This window comes from Salvelinus namaycush, chromosome 21 (assembly GCF_016432855.1).
Source record: "Salvelinus namaycush isolate Seneca chromosome 21, SaNama_1.0, whole genome shotgun sequence".
Lineage (NCBI taxonomy): Eukaryota > Metazoa > Chordata > Actinopteri > Salmoniformes > Salmonidae > Salvelinus > Salvelinus namaycush.
Window position 1 is genome coordinate 26577953 of NC_052327.1, and position 24899 is coordinate 26602851.

At 41.0% G+C, this 24899-nt stretch overlaps 1 protein-coding gene across 1 annotated transcript in view; it reads right to left on the reverse strand.

Moving 5' to 3' along the window:
* Positions 1-1027: 1027 nt before the first annotated feature.
* LOC120066253 (N-terminal EF-hand calcium-binding protein 2-like) overlaps positions 1028-24899 on the reverse strand; it is a 154321-nt gene continuing 130449 nt past the window's right edge. The window contains exons 9-13 of the mRNA XM_039017501.1: positions 20810-20866; positions 6104-6216; positions 2603-2680; positions 1916-2007; positions 1028-1537 (exon numbers count right to left, since the gene is read on the reverse strand). Coding sequence (XP_038873429.1) covers positions 1509-1537; positions 1916-2007; positions 2603-2680; positions 6104-6216; positions 20810-20866 — 369 coding nt within the window. The 3' untranslated portion in view covers positions 1028-1508. The remainder of the gene's footprint in view (positions 1538-1915; positions 2008-2602; positions 2681-6103; positions 6217-20809; positions 20867-24899) is intronic.

Here is a 24899-nt window from a genome sequence, read left to right on the forward strand (position 1 = left end):
AGTTGTATTTTTACAGTGAACAGGGACAGTCTTTGCTATACTTACATGTAATTATCTGAGATGATAATCTTATCCTGGGGAGTGAGGGTTTGATATCCCCCAATTGGTTAAGGACAAGCTTGCCACCACCATGTGCTTACAGAACAAACTAAGAAATTCAATGGAGAAGTGGGTGAAAGATTCTACCCTCTAAAGGTAGATTCAGAATGAGTGATTCATACTTTATTGTTTATAGATAAAAACACTTATTGAGATCATTTGTAATACACTCATACTTTAAATATATGTAATCGCTATATTTCATTAATTTACATTGTGCTTTTCGACTGGGTCTGTTGGATAATGTTGATTTCAGGTTGTTGGAGTTGGACAAACTGGTCATGCTCCTAGATGTGCACAAGAGGTTATTCAACTGGGTTGGTGGGTGAACATTCTTTCTGATATATTTTCTGTTACTATCATTTGCTTGATAGGCATGTGAAACATCTCCTTTTTGCTCAATTGCAATGAACATTGTGATTGTAATATGTGGCTGTGCGTTAGATGTTTAAAATCAAATTACTCTGTGTTTATGGGAGGGCCGTGGCTGTGGATCTGACTTTTCCCAGATCTTTATTCCCTCGACTAAAGGTCCTAAAGATTCTGTGCATGTGTGGATCATGTTCTGCTCATGTGTTTATTCTCTACTTTATGCACAGTCTCTGTAGGCTATGCTACAGTTAACACCATCTGCTCTAAAATTTGCTCACTGTACATCATTCAAAACAACACTATAACTCAAGATCTAAATGCATATCCTCATGAAACTGATTGCGATCCTGTGAAGTTGGATCTGCAGCAACTGCATTATTGGAAATCCTACAACCTCAACCCTATGCTGATGTTTAAGGCTTGAGATGAGTTGTTCAAAAGGGAAACTGTCTGCAGCAAACCACAAGTTTTCCTGCTTTTGTTGTAACCGCTTTTTCTGAAGAATTTTGCACTGTACCACTAAAGACGTCAATACAAATATAATTATAATAGAACATGTTTTCATATAATTTTACTAGACTTTAACAGCTAATATATCCATTGCTGATTCATACAAGTACTCTTAACACAACGAAAAAAAACGAACCTTCACAGCTTGATAGAGATGAATGTTGAGGGCTCTATTACTGTCATTAGCAGCAACAGCAGGTTCATGTCTTTTAGTCAAAATTGATGACATGCACTAGAGCCTCAAAAGCAGGTTAACTGTTCACCTCATTTCTACAATGACTTGAGGGTGAACGATATAATGAACAAATGCATTGGATGGCGGTAATCTCGCTTTAATGCACTGTTTAATATTCACTGCAATTGGTGCCTTCCATTTTGTCTCAATATCAAACAGACACTGTGTAAACATGTACTTACAAAAGAGAGAAAGAGGGATTGTGGGGGTGAGAGTGAGAGTGAGGTAAAGGGGGTATGTGGGAGCTAAGGATGGGGGTGTTGTGGACTTAGGCGATGCGTCCCCACCCCCATCAGTCTCTGCTCAGGCTGCACCAGGCGGCTGCAGGGAGAGAGAGCGAGGGGGAGTTCAGTTAGACAAGCAGCTCAGGAATAGATAAATCATTTACAACACTTTCACACTCAGGTCTAGTGTTTCTCTGCTCAATGTGATAATACAATGATGATACACTGCATAATATAATTCAAATTGAATGTCATACATTTTCAGGTTTGCCTGAGGTAAGTCTATGACATGCATTTATACCAATAACAATAAGTAAATATAATATCATATCAGGGTATGTGTTTTCCCTGACTGCTCTACTTCAAACAGTTCTCTCCCCCAGTAGGTTCCATCGCTATCAGGGCTCCCCATCCCAGATATATGGCATTACGCAGGGGATTGTGCTCTATGCCAGCTCTCTCTCAGGAGACTAACCTGGCACAGCAACAGTGGACACAGCCTCAGGCTGGCACAGAGTGTCAACTTTAACATGTTGAAAGGCCTTGAAGGATGCAGCCTGGAGGTGCCTGAGGACAGAGGTGGAGGGCATGAGATTACATATAAACACAGACTCGCACACCCATGCATGCAGACGCACACACGCTCACTCCTTCAGTTCTCCTACGCCCCATAGACGATATTGTGATTGTGAACAGTAAAATATGAATAGGGAACTTGAAAGATAGAGACTCGTTACAGCCTCAGCACATCTCGCAAAACATCGATAAGTAATTATAGTATGTCAGCCTTATTCAGTGGCTATAGCTGTAGATAGGTTCCTGCCGTGATAGAGCTCTGTACCTCTGAAGTCTGCTTAACCAAAGTCTGACTCCAGATGTTAGCTTTGTATGAACATTTAAACAAAAACACTAAGCAATGATGGCTCTTCTGTAATCATCTACCCAATTGTATAAAAAAATACACATCTCATATAAGAACTGTGCTTACAAAATAGTAGACACCAACATATCAAATTATTGTGCATTATTGATTCCATATTTTCTGGAAATTGTACCTATGGGGATTATAAGAAGACCAAGGGGTGAAGGGTCAGGAAATGTGGGGGAGGGAGGGATGACTCCATGGGTGAGATGTCAAATGAGACACAATTCTAGAACTTACTTTTTCCACTCCTCCTCTCCATCCCAGAACTCATACACCACGAAGGAGAGCCCATCTGGCAGCCGCACTGCAGTCACACTGAGGAAGAAAGGAATACAAAAAGAGAGATAGAGTAAGACACTGGCAAGTCAATAATGGGCAGAGGACATTGGAGAACTATAAAATATTTGAATAAAACAGTGAATTACCAATAAGCTTTACGCAGACAGATGTCAGAGAGTGATGTGTGGTAGTTGAGCACAGAAACACTTTCACACCACATAAACCATAATAATAGACACCCATAGTCAACCATTATAGTAGATGCCCATAGTCACTTGACTTCAGCTCCACTCACTCCCACGCGTAATCCTCCACTGGAGGGCAGTAGTGGTTCAGACGGCTGACCTGTGTCTCAGGGGTTTAGTGCAGTAGAAGAGTTCTACTGTATGAGCTGGGTTTTATGTTTCCTTCCATCATAGTGGGGCTCGCAACTGGAGAGACTCCTGACACATCTTATTGACCTGCTGAATGCTTCCATTACAGCTGACAGCTCTCTGTCTGAGGTTACAACTAGATCAGACCACTGCGTTGTTTCATTTGACGGGCCGCTGCTGTGCGAGGCTCCACAATCACACTCTTCAAACCGGAAAAAAACATGTCCAAGTCAATGTGTGTCCATCTAAAAGAAAGATGTGCACAAGGGGAGGGTGTCTGAGTGTGTGTCTGTGCATCCACACGTGTGCTTCCTTCCCATAACTCTGTCAATGTTTGTCTGTGGGTTGTTTGTGTGTATGTGTAAATTCAAGGACTTAAAAAGGAGGACGTATTCTTATGGCATAATTTGCAGGATGTATTAGTACCATGTAGAAGCACTTATAAAAACCTATAGTAGAGACATGAGGGAGGAAAATAAAGTTTCAGACTTAAATAGTGGTAATGTGAGAAAGAGAGAGAGAAAGAAAACAGCCTATTCACAGTCCAGAGTCAGAGCCCAATTCCTCAGTAATCAATTATTCACCATCCCTACGTGTATTATGATGAGACTACAAAATGCTGAAATGCCTATTTTCTGGACTTGGCTTCAGGGAGTCGCTCTGAAATGACTGTAGAGGAACTTGTCCTTTTGAACTGAGTCTTACACACCCTGGGCATGAGAATCTGCTGCTACATTGATAGGAAAGAAGATACATTTGTGCTACAGGCAGCAGCAGTAATAGTGGATATACATGTCATATTCTCTACAAATCAGCTCTTTCCTTGCTATGACAGCAGTGCTCTAAAGCATATTTGGAGGTTGTGCAGTAGGCTGCCGTACATTACCTCAGCTCAGAGCAAGACGATCTGAGAGGCTCTGTCCACCTAAATCCAGGTTTCTCTAATCTGCTCAGCCCTATTTTCCATTTCATCGTCCCTTGTCACATGGAGATTCCTCCTGGTTGATGATGGTTGTGGAGAGGCAGAGGACAACAGCGTGTTAAACAGGTTTATCGAGTCTGATTGCCTCTTCAGTCCCCAGCACATCCTTTCTCTGCCAGATGCTCCCTCAACCATCCATAACCTGTACACACCAGCACTCAGAGGCGCTCTGTCTCTCCCTATCTGTAATGTTGACTTATTTGTCCATTATTTTCTAATATCTATTCATGCTCTCTCTGAGTTTCCTCCCCGAGCCTTCCTGCCATTATAATTTGAGATGAGATTAGTACCTTGCGGAGCATTGTGACAAAATAAGCATTACAGATGTAGGATCTTAATTTGATCACCCTGTTGCAGGAGTACTTTACTTTGAAAACTTGTGGTGTATTTGAGTTTTAAAAAGGCTTCTGAAGTTTGTAATTTCCACTTTGAAATTACAGACTTTATTTTCCCTCACGAATCAACCCTCACAAAAATGTATTATAATCCACATAATAATTCACATTTCTTGTTGCTTTAGGATTATTTTCCTGCTGTAACAAACTGGCTCAAATTAAGATCCTCCATCTGTATGAAGGCATGGCCCATCATGCCAGAGACAAATGTGAGGATTTGCAAAGGCATGACACAATCACAACAGGGTTAACAAAGAAATGTGTCAGGGCATCTGTCTCACAATATTAAGTTGTATATTGAAGATTGGTAAAGTACTTGAGCATGGTCAGTAGATAACAGTGGCAATCAGTGCTGTTTATGATGAGGGAGGACCATTTGTTTTTCATGAGCATGACCTTATTTCTATTACAGCATGTTGGATGACTGTTATGCATATTCCATTCACCCAGTTCAATGTAACATCGATAAGTTTAGGCTACGTCATGATACTACAATTTTCCCTATACCCATCACGAGGTTGGTACAACCTAGCCTAAGAATGAAGTTTACAACGTAAGTGCACACAGGTCGAGAGAAAAATTTGATGACAGACAGTGACACATGGACAGACAGTGACACATTCAATACTGCCTTGCACACTCTTGCCTGCATCTAGCTTATCTAGGGTGTAATCATTCGTCAGTTGCAAACAAGAGTTTTTATTGGACAAATTCACCTTTTCCCTTCGTTTGTGGACTTCAATGAACAACACATCGTCTGTTTGTGACCAGGCGAAAAAAATGTTTCTAGCCAAACCATGTCATAACCGCTACACACAGCCTACATATTATCTAAAGTAACGTCCTAGTCAACATAGCCAATAGAACTAATGTGTTAGTAAACCAGCTACAATCATGCAGTAATGTTACAGTGTATAGTCAGTAAGCAGTTACACCAGCAATAAATTAATAAATCCAAAAGCTTAACTTGACTTGGAAGAGTTCCAGTGTTGTGTTGGATAGTCACAGCCGTCTAGCTAACATAGCACCCCTCTGTTTAAGTTGGGTGTTTGAGTAACTAAACTAGCCATAAACTCATTTATTCAACTATTGTCTTTGAGTCAACTACTCACCACATTGTATGCACTGCAGTGCTAGCTAGCTGTGCTTATGCTTTCAGTACTAGATTCATTCTCTGATCCTTTGATTGGGTGGACAATATGTCAGTTCATGCTGCAAGAGCTCTGAAAGGTTGGAGGACATCCTCCGGAAGTTGCCATAATTACTGTGTAAGTCTATGGAAGGGGGTGAGAACCAAGAGCCTTCTAGGTTTTGTATTGAAGTCAATGTACCAAGAGGAGGAAGGAAGCTTGCTGTCCTCCGGCTACACCATGGTGCTACCCGACAGAGTGCTGTTGAGGCTACTGAAGGCCTTTATTGCAAAACATTGTGTTTTAGTCAATTATTTGGTGATGTGAATATATTTAGTATAGTTTAATCTAAAAAGGATAACTTTTTCAATGTTTTACAAAAAAAAAAAAATGAAATTCACTGAGGAGGTTGGTCCTCCCCTTCCTCCTCTGAAGAGCCTCCACTGGTAGATAATCAGTTAGGTTGTGAATACATCAGCCAGGTAGAAAAACACACACAGTGGACAAATGGTCACAAAAGGTATTGTGTGAGATGGACAATGAAAGATACACAGATAAAGTTAAATAGGTGGACTCACTGGAAGCAGTCTCTTTCAGCAGAGACATTCTTCAGGTACTGCTTCAGGGCCTCACAGAATTCTCCCAGCTGCTTCTGGGATACCGTCATCTCCTGACGAATCAGGTACAGGGACTGGACAGAAAGAAAGACAGAAGTAAAAAGTGAGGGGTTGAGAAAAAGAGGGAGATAAAAGCAGAAAAATAGGTAAGGAAATCCATTTGATCATGTGATGGGGGCTCCTGGTTTAGCATGTGAGTGGAGAAGAAGCATGTGGACGAGGCTTGTACGCATGAGTTAAATTTGCCACATTTTTACTTTGCATTCCACTTTCTTACATATCAGATTTGATTGATGAGTTCGTAAGTTACCTTTTTGATTCAAATGTCACACGATCTGAGGAGCAGAAGACCTGTAACTAACGTTTCAACCGTGATGGCAAACGTGAATGGTAATGGCGCCGACAGTCCAACCGTTACGGATTCTCATGTGGTCACACTCCACACAGATCGTCAGAACCTCCGTACGGTTCTGGTCTCGGAAATTACAGCTACCATTGCCACCCAGCTCAAAACTGCCATTGATGCTGCTCTGGCCCCTCTTCTCCACCGTCCTGGATGGTGTCCGAGCCACTGCAGATGAGCCACTGCAGATGAACGACTTGGCGGCTTTGAACATGACCTGTGTGACTACAGTGACCGCATAGTAGCCCTTGAGAAAACAGTCACCCGTCTGAGCTCCGAAAACCAAAAGCTGATTGATAAGATCAATGACATGGAATCCCTTTCTCGCCATTGCAATCTTTGGGTTGTTGGTATACCAGAGAAACTTGAAGGAGGGGACTCAGTTAAGTTCATGTCAGACTTCTTCGTGGAGGTGCTGGGTCCTGCCATAGTTCCATCACCCCCAAAGCTGGACAAAGCCCATTTGGCCCCTCCCCAGCGGGCGGAGACGACAAGCTACAGTTCGACTCCCACGAGGATGCCCAGCGTCGGTTCGACAGTCACTTCTGAGCCGTTTTTTGGGATCTATGACCTACTCTTTTGCCAGTTAGCGTGCATAACCTAGCCTACCCTCCAAGTCAAAGGTATGTTTTGATTTTCATGGCAGGGACTTTTTCCCCCTGTTGCCATTCCTTTTCTACTCTGCAGAAACACTATTGAACTCTGATAAAAATGAATAATACTGTCTTGCGTGGTTGTTATTTAAGCTACACGTTTGGGAGGTCCTTTTTATTTGTCTAGGTGGCTAGCATAGCAATGCATGACTACAATTCCAGGCTTTTGCAGAGCTTTCCTAGATTTTTTATCTAGATACTTACTGAAGGACTTTTCACCACTTTATTACACCCCATTGATCATTCGTACATGTACATACACTCTGCCCCTTTTCTTTTTTGTAACAGGGTAACATACTGCGGGACACTTATTTGGCCATCCTTAACCTTTACCGAACCTCAACCCCGTATCCGGGATCACCCCCCACCCCCCCCACACTGATTAGCATCGCTAGCATAGCGTCACAATTAAATAGTAGCATCTAAATATCATTAAATCACAAGTCCAAGACACCAAATGAAAGATACAGATCTTGTGAATAAAGCCACCATTTCAGATTTTTAAAATGTTTTACAGGGAAGACAAAATATGTAAATCTATTAGCTAACCACGTTAGCAAAAGACACAACTTTCCTAACTCCATCAGTTTCTTACTCCATCAGGTGCTATCACCAATTCGGCCAAATAAAGATATTGATAGCCACTAACCAAGAAAAAACCTCATCAGATGACAGTCTGATAACATATTTATTGTATAGGATAGGTTTTGTTAGAAAAATGTGCATATTTCAGGTATAAATCATAGTTTACAATTGCACCCACCATCACAACTCGACTAGAATAAATACACAGAGCAACGTGTATTACCTAATTACTAATCATAAAACATTTCTTAAAAATACACAACTCACAGCAATGGAAAGACACAGATCTTGTGAATTCAGACAATATTTCAGATGTTCTAAGTGTTTTACAGCGAAAACACAATAAATCGTTATATTAGCATACCACATATGCAAACGTTACCCGACCATTGATTCAAGCCAAAGAGAGCGATATCGTTATCATCGCCAAAATATATTAATTTTTTCACTAACCTTCTCAGAATTCTTCCGATGACACTCCTGTAACATCATATTACAACATACATATAGAGTTTGTTCGAAAATGTGCATATTTAGCCACAAACAACCGTGGTTATACAATGACAATACTAGCAAAACTAGCCTGAAAATGTCGGACGCCATCTTTCACAGTGATCTTGTCTCATGGATAACTATTCATAAACTTGACTAAAAAAATATAAGTTGGACAGCTATCGAAAGACAAATTAGTTCTTAATGCAATCGCTGAATTACATTTCTAAAATTATCCTTACTGTGCAATACAGGGTTCGCCAAGCGAAGCTATACCAAACAAAATGGCGGAATATGCGTTTAAAATTTTTCGACAGAACAACGATTTATCATCTTAAATATTTCTTACTATGAGGTGATCTTCCATCAGAATCTTGGGCAATGTATCCTTTCTTGGGTCTAATCTTCTTTTGGTCGAAAGATGTCCTCTGTCCGTCGAAATGCCCACTAACGTTCGACCGGGACCCCGAAACGTGCCCGGCGCTTCAAAGAGCATCACATAGAAATGCCTCAAAATCGCACTAAACGGATATAAATTGCTATAAAACGGTTTAAATTAACTACCTTATGATGTTTTTAACACCTATAACGAGTAAAAACATGACCGGCGCTATATTACTGGCTAAACCAAGGCTTGGAAAAAGGCCAGTCCGACGTCCTTCTTGCGTTGAGCGCAGGGTCCAAAAGAACGCTACTTCCGGTATTTGGTGATTTATAGAGGCCCTGATTGCGCAATCGACTCCATTCAAATTGTCACCACTTACTGACATCTAGAGGAAGGCGTGGGCAGTGTTTGTATCCTCATAGGATTTACAGGGACTTTAAAACTGATCTGGAACCAGAGGCCAAGATTTCTGAAATCTCACACACTGGGAGGAAAAGTGCTGTAGAATGAGTTCTGTTTCACTCAGAGACATAATTCAAACGGCTATAGAAACTAGAGAGTGTTTTCTATCCAATAATAACAATAATATGCATATTGTACGAGCAAGAATTGAGTACTAGGCAGTTTAATCTGTAGAGCAAATTATGCTAATGCGAAACAGCACCCCCTATAGTGGCAAGAAGTTTAAGAGACATTGCACATGTTGCACTGATTGAAGACTCCCTGAGTCAGGACAGTTTTGTTTTACTGTTATGGGGTTTTCTGACTTTGTTTTGGTTATCTGTTGACCTACTTTACCATTTTGTGAATTCCTTTTCAAATGTATTTCACTACTCGTGCTATGGAGCCTCTCCGCGTTAGGAAAGGAAGGGTTTCTGTTTATATGTACCGAAGCTGCGCAAACGTCAATCTGCTGTCTCCATTCGCTGGGGAAGGAGACTTCGGATTTGGGTGGGAGGGGGAGTGACCTTTTTTGGTCCTTTTAAATGTAAAAAAAAAATTTGTTGCTTTTTTCATCAGTTTTCTCTGTTATTTTTGCAAATACTTGGTTTGTTTTCACACCTTTTTCCTTTCAATATTTTAGATGGCTAACAACGCTAATAATAGTAATATTGGAATAGGTAGGCCTAATCCTAGAACGTTTTTATCCTTGAATACTAAGACAATGAATAATCCTGTCAAGAGTCTTTTCCCATTTGAAAAAGCTAAAAGGTATTTTTTACAAGTGAGCCATTTATGCATTAAAGATCATTCAAGGCTACAAAACTCCAGGCTCAGTCAGGTTTTCCACTCAGACTTTAACTCCAAAGAAAGAGGCGTTGCAATTTTGGTTAGTAAAATAACACATTTCTCTACTACTAATGTTATTTCAGACAGTAATGGGAGATATTTAATCATAACTGGCACCATTTGGCAAACACCTGTAGTATTGGTCAATGTATATGCTCCCAATTTTGATGATGTTGAATTTGCCAATGGGTTGCTGGGGAAAATCTCTTCTCTGACCACCCATCTTTTGATATTTGGCGGGGATCTGAATTGTGTTATTAGCCCAGCTTTAGACCGCTCCAACCCCAGAACTATGTCTCCTTCTGCTATGTCAAAGTCCTCCTCAGATTTTATGGTTCAGAATGGGTGTACAGATCCCTGGAGGTTTCAGAATCCCCAGGCAAAAGATGATTCTTTCTTTTCACATGTACACCATTCTTTTTCTCATATTGACTATTTCTTTATTGATCATAAGTTACTTCCAAATGTCACCTCTTCTGAATATTTATCCATTGTAATTTCTGACCATGGACCTTTAGCCTTCGACATAGTCCTCTCAGGACAAACTTCGATTCTCTTCTCCTGTCTGATGCAGACTTCTGTAACGTTATCTCCACTTCTATTGATCATTTTCTCTTTTCCAATCAGACAAGCTCAACCTCTCATTCTCTCTTATGGGAATCCCTTAAGGCCTATCTTAGAGGAGAAAACATTTCTTATTCTTCTCATTTAAACAAAAGTCGGAAAGTTAAACTAGAACAACTCATTAAAGTCATCCTTGACTTAGACCATCAATATGCCCTGACGCCACGCTATATAAGCAACGCTTGAACTTACAATCTGAATTCAATCTCTTGTTCACTACAGATGCAGAACGGTTACTATTGCATTCACGTGGTATCTACTATGAACATGGCGACAGGGCAAGTCGTCTGCTTGCACACCAATTAAAAAGCAGCGCTACTACCCGTCTGATTCACCAAATTAAAGATTCCTCTCATAACTTGATTTCTGGCCTTACGGGGATAAATGACACCTTCAAATCTTTCTACACCTCCCTGTATACGTCTGAATTTCCATCAGATACTGCCAATATGACTACATTTTTGGGTGAACTGGAGACTCCCACAGCTGAGGCTGAAACTGATGACCTTGATTCTCCTCTCAGCCTTGAAGAAGTTATTCAGTCTATCAAGTCAATGCAGAGCAGCAAGGCTCCAGGGCCTGATGGGTTTCCAACTGAGTTCTTTAAGAAATTCCATACCAAGTTAGCCCCTTTACTCTTATCTATGTATAACGAGTCACTTGAACGTGGCTCACTGCCACCTACCCTAACACAGGCTTCAATAGCGCTTCTCCTTAAGTAGGGGAAAGACCCAACTTCCTGTTCTTCATTTAGGCTCCTAAGCCTCCTTAATGTGGATGTTATGGTGCTTGAGAAGGTGAAAGCGAGGCGTCTGGAAGTAGTCTTACCAGGACTCATATCACAGGAACAAACCGGTTTTATAAAGGACAGATATTCATTTTTTTAAATATTCGGACACTGTTTAATATAATTTATTCGAAACAATTTTTTAACTCCCCTGAGGTGGCAATCTCCCTAGACGCAGAGAAGGCATTCGACAGAATTGAATGATAGTACCTATTTGCTTTCTTTAAAAAATTGGATTTGGGGACAAATTTAGCTCATGGATCCATCTCTTGTCTGTACCAATGACACCCGTTCGGATTATTTTGCCCTGGAACGTGGGACACGCCAAGGCTGCCCATCTTCCTCTTAGTTATTTGCTGTTGCCATTTAGCCCCTTTCAGTAGCTTCACGGGCATCCTCCTCTTTCCAATATGTAACACAGGAAGCAGTTGAACATAGGTTATCATTACATGCAGATTATTTGTTTCTCTTTGTAAATAACCCTGTAACCTGTTTACCTTCTATCCTTTCTATTCTGGAGAACTTTGGCTCTTTCTCCGGTTACAAGCTGAATCTCCAGAAAATTGAGTGCTTTCAAATCAATCCAGCAGTGCTACAGCTCCAGCAGACAGACTTGCTTTTTCAGCTTAGCTGCTCTGGTTTCAAATACCTTGGAGTGAACGTAACTCGTTCATTACATGCTCTTTTTTCTGCAAACTTTGCTCCCTTCCTTACGCAAAAGAAATCTTATTTTCAGAGATGGGGTAGCTTACCACTATCACTTATAGGAAGGATTAATGCTATAAAAAGGAACCATTTACCCAAATTCCTTTATCTATTTCAATCGATTCCATTGTTTTTAAATCAAAGTTTTTAAAAAAGTTTACCACATTTAGTTACCACATTTATCTGGGGAGGAAAGGTACCCAGAGTCAGGAGATCTTTATTTCAGAGATGCAAGTTTAGAGGAGGGCTTGCACTACCCAACTTTTTATACTATTACTGGGCAGCCAACTTTCAGAAATTGCTATTCTGGTTACATGCTCCAGATACCCCATGCTGCCACCTAGAGGCACATTCTTGTATTTCTGCTTCTCTTCATGCTTTACTCTGCTCTTCTCTCCCAGCATCCCCCTCTCGCTATACTGGCAATCCTGCAGTACTTTCCACACTTAAGACTTGGTACCAGTTTCGACGGCATTTTAAATTCTCCTCTGCGTCTACTATGGATCCTATTGATAAGAATCACTTATTCCCCGCTTCCCTAATAGATAAAACCTTTCCTTGTCCAGTGAGAGAAAGCATTAAGTCCTTACAAGACTTATCGTAAATAGATTTTTCTAGTTATCCCAACCTGGTCTCCAAATACTCTTTGCCTCCATCTCACTTTTTCCGTTACCTTCAAATTAGGCATTGTGTCTCCTCCCAATTTTCTGGCATCCCTGCTCCACCCCCTTGCCAACCCTGGGATGGCATATTGACTCTATTACCACGACAGAAAGCAGTAATTTCTCAGACCTATCTGTGTATTATGTCATTGGACAAACACTCCACCAACAAAACTAAATCTGCTTGGGAATGGGAAATGGGTGTTGCATTTACACAGGAGTGGTGGGATGAGACAATTGATAGAGTACGCTCCACTACATCTTGTGCTCGTCTTGGTCTCAAACAATTTAAGGTTTTACATAAAGTGTATTTTTCCAAATCCAAATTGTCTGAAATATATCCAAATGTAAATAATGAGTGTGATAGATGTCATGTCTCACCATGACATCTATCACAGGGAATCGAGGTGAGTGGACTGAGGTAGGGCGGAGAGGTAGGGAAGGGACTTGGGTGGTTGGGGGTGGATGTGTTGTGTGGAGGGAGGAAGAGATTTTGTAAAACTTGAATAAATAAAATATATATACACTGCTCAAAAAAATAAAGGGAACACTAAAATAACACATCCTAGATCTGAATGAATGAAATATTCTTATTAAATACTTTTTTCTTTACATAGTTGAATGTGCTGACAACAAAATCACACAAAAATGATCAATGGAAATCAAATTTATCAACCCATGGAGGTCTGGATTTGGAGTCACACTCAAAATTAAAGTGGAAAACCACACTACAGGCTGATCCAACTTTGATGTAATGTCCTTAAAACAAGTCAAAATGAGGCTCAGTAGTGTGTGTGGCCTCCACGTGCCTGTATGACCTCCCTACAACGCCTGGGCATGCTCCTGATGAGGTGGCGGATGGTCTCCTGAGGGATCTCCTCCCAGACCTGGACTAAAGCATCCGCCAACTCCTGGACAGTCTGTGGTGCAACGTGGCGTTGGTGGATGGAGCGAGACATGATGTCCCAGATGTGCTCAATTGGATTCAGGTCTGGAGAACGGGCGGGCCAGTCCATAGCATCAATGCCTTCCTCTTGCAGGAACTGCTGACACACGCACATTTGTGGCCTGCTGGAGGTCATTTTGCAGGGCTCTGGCAGTGCTCCTCCTGCTCCTCCTTGCACAAAGGCGGAGGTAGCGGTCCTGCTGCTGGGTTGTTGCCCTCCTACGGCCTCCTCCACGTCTCCTGATGTACTGGCCTGTCTCCTGGTAGCGCCTCCATGCTCTGGACACTACGCTGACAGACACAGCAAACCTTCTTGCCACAGCTCGCATTGATGTGCCATCCTGGATGAGCTGCACTACCTGAGCCACTTGTGTGGGTTGTAGACTCCGTCTCATGCTACCACTAGAGTGAAAGCACCGCCAGCATTCAAAAGTGACCAAAACATCAGCCAGGAAGCATAGGAACTGAGAAGTGGTCTGTGGTCACCACCTGCAGAACCACTCCTTTATTGGAGTGACAATAAATAATTGCCTATCATTTTCACCTGTTGTCTATTCCATTTGCACAACAGCATGTGAAATTTATTGTCAATCAGTGTTGCTTCCTAAGTGGACAGTTTGATTTCACAGAGTGTGATTGACTTGGAGTTAAGTGTTCCCTTAATTTTTTTGAGCAGTGTATATAAAAATACAATGTGATGGGAATGCTCTATGGCAGGGATCATCAACTAGATTCAGCCGTGGGGCCGATTTTTTCTTCAGCGGATGGTTGGGGGGCCAGAACATAATTACTAATAATTTGTAGACTGCAATTTGACAGCAAGAAGCCCAAACATATAATATTTGACTAAAACATAGTAATATCAAACCTTGCTTACATTTATATACAATCACATCTCTCTATTATGTGTGGAAATACTTGGGAACAGATTTCCAAAATGTAAATCATTTGGAGCTGATTTTCTGGTGTTTTTACAGTATTTCCCATCTAACAATGAAAATAAATTCTAAAAACAATATATTATTATTATAATTTTTTCGCTCAGAAAACTTGGGGGGCCAAATAAAACCCCCCAGTGGCCCAAATTCATCCCACGAGCCACCAGTTGGGGAACCCTGCTCTATGGAGTGCTTGCAGTGTTCTGTATAGCCATGGTATAGACCCTTTTTCAGTACACGACACACTGATGTCACGCACGGATGCGTGTGACTCTTGGCGGCAGTAAGAAAGCCATCGCCATCTGCGGAAACCACTTTTTGGGGTTTTCATATGCATAAAATTATGTTTTGATTCTTGCTTGAACAGTTGCTAAGATAACATTTGGTTGTGATCTTTGCAAAATAACTATTTTGGATGTAGCAGCTGTTAGTTAGAACCAAGCCTTAACCCTAAATCCTAATCTTGGCATAACCCTAACTCTAGCTTCATGTCCACTTCCCTGTTCAACCCTAACCCTCAACCACAACCCTAACCCTAACTTCATGTCAACATCCCCGTTCAACCCTAATCCTAGCCTCAACCACAACCCTAAACCTAGATTCATGTCCACATCCTGGTTCAACACTAACCCTAGCCTCAACCACAACCCTAACTCTTGTGCCAACTCCTGTCATTAAATCATGTTCTTTCTGTTTTAAAAAATTATAATTTATATAATATACTGTATGTATTTATGTCACTGATTCGGTGAATGCTATACAATACATTAATTTAAATTATGCCTAACATTATTCTGATATGTGACATAGGGACTGTGACAACGCAATCAAACTGCTTAAATCTACAGTTGGTTGTTTTTCTTCATTATTTAGCGAGCAGCTGAGTCCAACATGTGATGCTTCAGCGGGTGGGAAAGATAAAAACTAATTGAAGCCATTAGAAACTCCTGTCTGACAGGACCATTTCAAACTACAGTTATCATCCCCTCTGGGCCAGGGCAATAAATGGGCAAAAAACTGATAATAAACTCAAAACTCAATCAGAAACAGTAAATTACCCATCTTACCTCAAACCAGAGCAATATTATTACATTTCCTCTTCCATTCCAGATGGAGAATAAATCAACTATTACCAAGACACATGCAGCATTTACCAGGCTGCCTAAAATAAGGGCTAGGCCCATCATGCTAAATTAAAGTTGATTCAATTGTGTGCCTTTCATTTGTCATCTAGGCTGGTTTTAACAAGACAGCGTGTGGCACAGACAAAAAGTCAAACAAAACTAGAAATCCTTGTAACTGTGTATCTCAGCATGAGTTTCCATAAAATAGTAATTGTCTGTGGGGAGATCTATAAAGTGTCATCATTACTGGATGTGAAAATGGGGACATTTCACAAATGGTTATTGACTCTATAAGCTAGTTTGATAGGAACTATTTTGACCACCACTGCAATAAAGATACAAGAGGCCTTATCAATGGCAGTACTAAAATCCATCCATTCATCCCCCTTCTCTCTCTTTATTACCTACATTATTTATTGTCTCTCTGTCTGTCTGTCTGTCTGTCTGTCTGTCTGTCTGTCTGTCTGTCTGTCTGTCTGTCTGTCTGTCTGTCTCTGTCTGTCTGTCTGTCTGTCTGTCTGTCTGTCTGTCTGTCTGTCTGTCTGTCTGTGGGTTTGTGTGTGATTGTACAAGGGTTTGTGTGTGTGTATGGCTCAGGGCAATATCTATATGTAGGCATATGTGTGCACACAAACACATGCAGGCATACATGGAATAATGAAGGCAGTAAGGAATCCATTGAATATATCATGAGATAATAGTGCATGGCTGTGTACATGAGGGTGTGTGTGAAAGAGAGAGAGTTTGAATGTATGTACGGGAATGTGTCCCCCATAGGGTATGGAAGAAGTTGGGGGAGAACTCAGAGGGGAATCACAGAATTGCACCGTTAACATGGAAACTGGAGAATATCCCCCCCCCCCTTTATTTAACTAGGCAAGTCAGTTAAGAACAAAATCTTATTTACAATGACAGCCTTCCCCGGCCAAACCCGGACGACGCTGGGCCAATTGTGCAAATCAGGGACTGTAGTGACAGCTCTTGCACTGAGATGCTGTGCCTTAGACCGCTGCGCCACTCGGGATTCAGCCGTTGGCTGATTTTCCTTCTTTTCACTCTGTCAATTAGGGTAGTATTGTGGAGTAACTAAAATGTTATTAATCCATCCTCAGTTTTCTCCTATCACAGCTATTATACTCTGTAACAGTTTTTTCTAAAGTCACCATTGGCCTCATGGTAAAATCCCAGAGCGGTTTCCTTCCTCTCCGGCAACTGAGTTAGGAAGGACGCCTGTATCTTTGTATTGGGGTGAATTGATAAACCATCCAAAGTATAATCAATAACTTAACTTTTTTTTACCCATCTACCAATAGCTGCCCTTCTTTGCGAGGCATTGGAAAACCTCCCTGGTCTTTGTGGTTGAATCTGTGTTTGAAATTCACTGCTCGACTGAGGAGTACAGAGATGAGGCAGTCATTCAAAAATCATGTAAAACACTGTGTGTAGGCCAGTGACAAAAAACTAAACAAAATGTAATCCATTTTAAATTCAGGCTGTAACTCAACAAAATGCGGAAAAAGTCAAGGGGTGTGACTACTTTCTGAATGCACTGTATGTCTCTATATTATGCATGGGAATAAATGGGAACAGATTTCCAAAATTAAAATCACTTGGAGCTGATTTCCTGGTGTTTTTACAGTCTATTATGTCCATTAATGAAAATAAATATAAAAAGAAAAACATCTTGGAGGGCCAAATAAAACCATCCGCGGGCCAAATTCGGCCCATAAGCTGCCAGTTGAGGATCCCTGTCCTAGAGAGACAATTCTCTTTCTGCAGTGGTGCATCCCTTCGCACCATAACACCCTCCAAATGAGCAATGCTGCATATCTTTCTCCAATGATTCTCTTTCCTTGTGCATTTCTCCCCATCCCTCATGGCACAGTGGTTGTATCGACAAGGGCCAGTGATTTCAGGTCTGCCAATATAAAATAAAGCTGTGTGTGGTCTAGGAGACTATTAACAACTGTGAAATGCATTCGAAACCCTTAAAGAAACTGCTGACACAATAGATACACTGTGGTGTGATGTACAAGAGCAATGATGCGTTCACACTTTGACTCTCTCCCGATGGAGACAGTGCATGTTTGAGCACTGGTCACTCCCACAAGGCTACAGTGAGCAATAACTACTGCTCAGTCCCTCTAACGCTCCGATTCCTCACCACATAGCTGTTGAGTTTCACATTATGGAACAAACAATTGGAGAGTGGATGAAAATATGTACTACCCAGGCTGCACCCAGGGTGAAAAAGGTCAGTCAGAAGTACCACTGTGGTCAGTGCTATACCCAGTATCCACTGTACTGGCTGAAGTTAGGTCAGATAACTCTGTTCTGCAGCACTGCTCTGTCCCAGGTACAGTATATCACTCTGAACTGGATAATGGAAGGAGAAATACAGTGTGGTCTTTCAGGTAAGGCAGACTGGCCTTTTGTTTTCCTCACAGTCAATCCAGATAAATCAGTGTCAAAAATGGGGTTGCTGCATACCGAGTGCTTCTTGAGGGCATGCACCACACCCCCATTTTATGTAAATAAAAGTAAATAACAAATATTTTCCAACATTGCCACCCCCTCCAGGCAAACATGTACATAACTTTGCAATTTCTAAGCAGGCAATCAATATGTAAAATGGAACTGCTTGACTATTGAAAATCACAATACAGCAAGAAAACAGAAGCCTGAGCATCATTAGCTGTGGCACAATACATTGGAAGCATGTAATTAAATAGAGACTAAGGGATACCAAAGAGCTAATAATCAGACCCTAGTCTCATATCTACACTACCGTTCAAAAGTTTGGGGTCACTTATAAATGTCCTTGTTCTTTAAAGAAAAGCATATTTTTTGGCCATTAAAATAACATCAAATTGATCAGAAGGCCAGCATCCCGGAGTCGCCTCTTCACTGTTGATGTTGAGACTGGTGTTTTGCGGGTACTATTTAATGAAGCTGCCAGCTGCCACTAGACCCTCTAATGTACTTGTCCTCTTGTTCAGTTGTGCACCGGGGCCTCCCACTACTCTTTCTATTCTGGTTTGAGCCAGTTTGCTCTGTTCTGTGAAGGGAGTAGTACACAGCGTTGTACCAGATCTTCAGTTTATTGGCAATTTCTCACATGGAATAGCCTTCATTTCTCAGAACAAGAATAGACTGACGAGTTTCAGAAGAAGGTTCTTTGTTTCTGGTCATTTTGAGCCTGTAATCGAACCCACACATTCTGATGCTCCAGATACTCAACTAGTCTAAAGAAGGCCAGTTTTATTGCTTCTTTAATCAGAACAACAGTTTTCAGCTGTGCTAACATAATTGCAAAAGGGTTTTCTAAGGATCAATTAGCCTTTTAAAACGCTAAACTTGGATTAGCTAACACAACGTGCCATTTGAACATAGGAGTGATGGCTGATGATAATGGGCCTCTGTACGCCTATGTAGATATTCCATTAAAAGTCAGCCGTTTCCAGCTACAATAGTCATTTACAACATTAACAATGTCTACACTGTATTTCTGATCAATTGTATGTTATTTTAATGGACCAAAAATGTGCTTTTCTTTCAAAAACAAGGAAATATCTAAGTGACCCCAAACTTTTGAATGGTAGTATATGTGTGACCTGGGTGCTGGAGAGGAGGGGGAAATTACTGGAACGATTCAGGCATTTGCATTAAGGAACACTGCATAATACACATACAGCAATGGTACCGCATTAATATCAAAATGCCATACAACATGCTTTATAAGAGCAATTGCAAGCAAGGATACTCAGTAAGCTATTTCAAGGCATTTCAAATGTGGATGGTGAACTCTGGCACCTCTACTGTGCATGCTGTTGTAGAAAACATGACTTTAGATTCAATCTTTCTATTCTTGATTGTATGCTGAGTGAATCACTTGCAGTAGGGCTCACAGCACTAAGAAAACCCTGCTGAGAGTATGGTGGGTCAAAAGGTTCAATCTTCTCTCCCACTTTAAGAATACCCGTCGGGCCTACTAATGTGCCCCTATTGAGCTTTGGGCACACAAGCGCACATGCAGCTCCATACCAATCAGACTGGCCCAGCTGACAGGTGAAGCCTGCTCTAATCCTATTTGTGAGAGCAAATGATAGCTCTAGACGCTGACAATGATTAATGGGAGAAAAGGAATGATTCAATTTGCTTGGATCCCTCAAGCATCAATAAGGCAGAAGTCAATCAGAGGCAGGATCCGGGCCGGCTTGTTTCAGATTCAGAGCAGGTGCTGCCAGTGGACTGCTGCAGTAGGACCCTAGGAGTGAGCAGGGGAACTGCACTGATGCTCAGATAAAGACACCGATCCCTGTATTATTTCTCAGATCCATCAGATTGTCCCTGTGTGAACTGCCATCTCTCCATCTTACTCATACTGACAGTTCTACAGGCCACTACATCCACATCTTATACAGGCATGCTGACGGAGGGATATATATTTCAAGAACCAGATGGAGAAACTTTTGTCTAATCAGTCAAAAATAATAATGAAAGGGTCACAAGAGCATAATAACATTTTGGCATTTGGAGAGTATGCTTGTTGCAGACTACACAAACTGTATAGCGACATATGAGTATTTTGTTTTTTGGTTAAGCATGTTTCGGATTGAAAGATAAATAACTTAGCTATACTGTAGGAAACTGTTCAAACTGTTTAACAATTGTTAATATGGAAGCATGAGGCCATAACAACAATATGAACAGAATGTATGCTTGCCCTGAGGTTTCAGGATCAAATAACCACCCATGGGAGGCACTTAAAATACATCATTTGAACTCAAGCACTGGGTCTGACCACTTTGATAAGAAAAGATAGATAACATGCACTCATGCTTTTCATGCAGGGAGATAAGTAATCTACTTGTCTGCTTTCTGCTTGATAGGAGGTGGATATGAGATGCCAATGATTCTCTGTGCAAGCTGGGAGCTTCAGAATGGAGCTCCCAGCTTGGGGGTCGTGAGGGGTAGTAAGGGATAGCTAGGGGTGGAGCAGCAAATCCCTCACAGTGCCACAGCCAAACCGTGCCCCACTACCAGGCTCTCAGGCATAAATATGCTACTTACTGCGCTGGCTGTGCCATCAGTGTCTGTTAGCCTCTGATGCAGGTCAAACCAAACTGTCTGCAACAAGAACCAAAACACAAGAACCACAAGTGGATTAGTGTTAAGCCTAAGCTGCACTGGAACAGTGGAACAGAGGCACCCTACTCTGCACTGCACACACCCAGGTGGGCAGGTTTTTTTCCACCTCACATTTCTTATTTGCAACTGTACAGAAATAATGCATGTTTCTTTTAATCCGACTCAAGACTTGCCTTGATACTGTTCTGATGACAATTGATCACTAAGCTGAATGAATATCAGTGTTGGGGAAGCTACTCTGAAAATGTAGTTTACCAAGGTACCAATTACTTCACACTGAAATAAGTTAAGCTACACTACAGCTACCCTTAATAAAAATACAGTTTACTTAACTAAGCTTACTTTGAAAAGTAGTTAACTACATCCAAACTACTTAGTGAAAAATTATCATATCTATATCTAAAATGTCATAGACTACAAATTGCAAGAACAAATTACTCTGGAGTCAGATGTTAACAGAATGTGTAATTTAGCCTATAAACACAAAAAGTTAGAATTAGGCACACAAAAAGTGTTTCAAGCGAGAATTAGGCAGGTCTAATGTCGAAAAATAAAGGAAATTCTGGCTTACTTCATCTATATATATTTTTTTTTTTTAAAGTAGTGTGTAGTTCTAGTAGTTAGCTACTAGTTGAGAAGTTAATAAAAACTGCAGTAACTAAGGTGGTCATGAATTATACTTTTCTTGCTGCTTTATTACCCATTTATTACAGTTAACAATGGAGTTCCCTTCAAACTGTCAAACTATCCCCCTATTTGTTTCTAGAACAGATTTTTTATGTAATGAAGGAAATGCTTGCTTTCTATTTGAGCAGAAATCTGTCTTGAATACTGTGACACGCTATATCGCTTAGCTAGCTAATATACTCACAGATCTGTAGAGGAAAATGTTACACAGCAGAGAGGGTAGCTATCACATAGTATAATGTGGAACGGCCTTAGATAACATTTAATATAGAATCACAGAGATCTTAATCAGAGATGAGCATCTCCGACTGCAGGAAAATGTCAAGCCCAGAAAAACCCATCACTGTATTACAGAGCTATATTTCCAATCACATAATAAAGGAAAATAACACCCAAAAACAATATTTTGGTATTTGTTTCATTAGTCCATTGATAACATAGTCCCAAAATGTTTTGAATGTCAGCAATCAAGTTTTCAAAATGTATAACTTTCAAAATACGGAAAGACAGCATCCTACCGGCTGTATTTCTGTATTTAGAAAGTTATATATCTTGAAAACTTGATGACATACAAAACATTTTGGGACTATATCAACAACGGACTAATGAAACAAAAACCAAAATATCGTTTTTGGGTTCAGTTGCACACATTGAATGCCCTGATTTCTATAGTTATGTCTGATCTAGTCATTGTATATTATCTACAGGATGATTTTAACCAGAGGTGACCTCAAGCCCATCCCAGATGTGTGAAGGATCCTTGTCATCAGAGCTCTTGTTGTCTGTAGAATTCTGTGGAATGCCTGCTCGCCTGCTGGTTCAGGAAGCATCATTTCCTTTCCCCGTTGTGTCATTATAAATGCCTCAATCACCGTGGCAACTGGAGCACCAGCATGCGTTCTTTCTCCAGCAGCCCTCAAATTGCTACAGATGAAGGATCCTAATTTGATCACTATTTTGTTGCTGAGAATTTAAAGCAGAATTTAAAGCAGTGATAGGAGAAAGTGGTCTGGATCAACTGAGTCAAGTTACAATGGCATTAGCAATGCAGGCATTCTGTGGCCTATTCATCTGAAGTCTAGTTTACAGGAGGCCACATAGGACAGAGCCAATACATTACATGAGACAAAATGTGATGAGTAAGTTATGGACTGCAACTATTGAAAACTCATGTAAAATTCACATTCTGTGGTGTTTCTGAAGTTACTCTCATCTATCCGATGGGAGTGGAGTGAAACACTGTATTGTATAGCAGTTTCCTTCCGACAAATGTCTTACTGAGTGTACATTGGTGCATAATGATGAACAGACAACGCAGATGTGTCTGAATGTGGGTTGAGACCCTGGATTATCTTTCATACAGCACCAGATACTGTACAGATGTAGGATCTTAATTTCCAGTCTGCTAAATTACATCAGAAAAATAATCCTGCAGCAACAGGAAATGTGAATTATGATGAGGATTATAATTAAGGCTGCAATATGTAATGACCCAACCAAATTCACATAGACATGTGAGTTATAGACCTGTCATTCTCGTTGAACGCAAGTCTAAGAAGCGGTAGATCTGTTCTATGTGCGCTATTTCTATGCGTCTCGTTCTTAAGTTTCTTTTTTGTATATTTTACTTCCGGTTTTATACAACAGCTTCAAAAAGGTGAAAATACAATATTTTTGGTTATTGAAAATACACTACAAGTTTGTAATGAGTTTTCAATAGTTGCAGTCCATAACTTACTCATCACAGTTTGTCTCATGTAATGTATTGGCTCTGTCCTATGTGGCCTCCTGTAAACTAGACTTCAGATGAATAGGCCACAGAATGCCTGCATTGCTAATGCCATTGTAACTTGACTCAGTTGATCCAGACCACTTTCTCCTATCACTACTTTAAATTCTGCTTTAAATTCTCAGCAACAAAATAGTGATCAAATTAGGATCCTTCATCTGTAGCAATATGAGGGCTGCTGGAGAAAGAAAGTATGCTGGTGCTCCAGTTGCCACGGTGATTGAGGCATTTATAATGACACAACGGGGAAAGGAAATGATGCTTCCTGAACCAGCATGCGAGCACTCTACAGCATTCGACAGCATTCTACAGACAACAAGAGCTCTGATGACAAGGATCCTTCACACATGTGGTATGGGCTTGAGGTCACCGCTGGTTAAAATCATCCTGCTGAAAATATACAATGACTAGATCAGACATAACTATAGCAATCAGGGCATTCAGTGTGTGCAAATAAGTCACATTGTATGGGACTAACAAATTTAAAGCATATGCCTGGTTTGAAGGAGAAATGCAGAAAAGTACATTCAGGACTAGAATCACAGACGGAGATAGCATGGACATAGCTGAGGGGACTACTACTTTGATCTCGTGAGGCAGAAGACAACTCAATTTGTGCAATGCATGCTAGTCATAACGGCATCCAGTAAACAAGATTCTCACTCTGTTCGAAACCCTTTTGTGATAATTTTTTGCCCACATCCATAAATTTGTACAGCCCCTCTCCCATAACATGGATAATAAGCACTTGTGGCAAACAGCGCAGCCCGCTGCGAATACATATTTTCTGTGAGGGAACGTTTGTCTGATTCCACCAAATCCATCCCGCCAGACGTGCGGTACAGTTGACTGTTCCAGGTTCGTTCCTAGCCCTGTGACACAGAAGGTCTGCCTAGGAAGACCTAAAAATCCTCCCTTTAGGAATCTTCACTGGGGTCTGACAGTGCCTTCCTTGTTCTCTCAGGGGCGCTTCATCGAGCGTGGAATAAAACTGTTCAGCTATTCTTAGCTGCTGCAATAAGAACTTGCCTGCCTGCTAGATACAACACAATTAACTGGAGACTCCATTAGTCTACCATGCTCACTGCATACAAGACACGGGCAACGGAGAGAGACAAAGAGTGGAGCGAGTGAGAGAGGAGAGAGAATGAAAAAGAGAGAGACACAGATAAAGCCTGAGGGAATGAGTGAGGGAAGACAGCGTGGAGAAGGGGAGAGGGCATGAGGGAGAAGAAGAGTGCAAAGGAGAGAGGGAGGGATGAGTGAAAGAAATAGCAAGACATATTGCAATAGTTTGGATGTCAGGGCTCTATAATTGCTTTCTTTGTCTCTTTCTTTCGCTCTCCCTCGCTCTCTTCTCTCATCCCTTCCCTTCCCACCATCTTCCTATTGCGGATTGGGGGGGACGCATTTTACATTCATAAACCATGTCAAGGGCCGTTCTAAAAGGTCGTCACTAATTCCCACAGCCACAAAGTCATAAACCCCACTTATTTATACAATTAATCTTCTTAAAATCAGATTTTTTAAAACCTT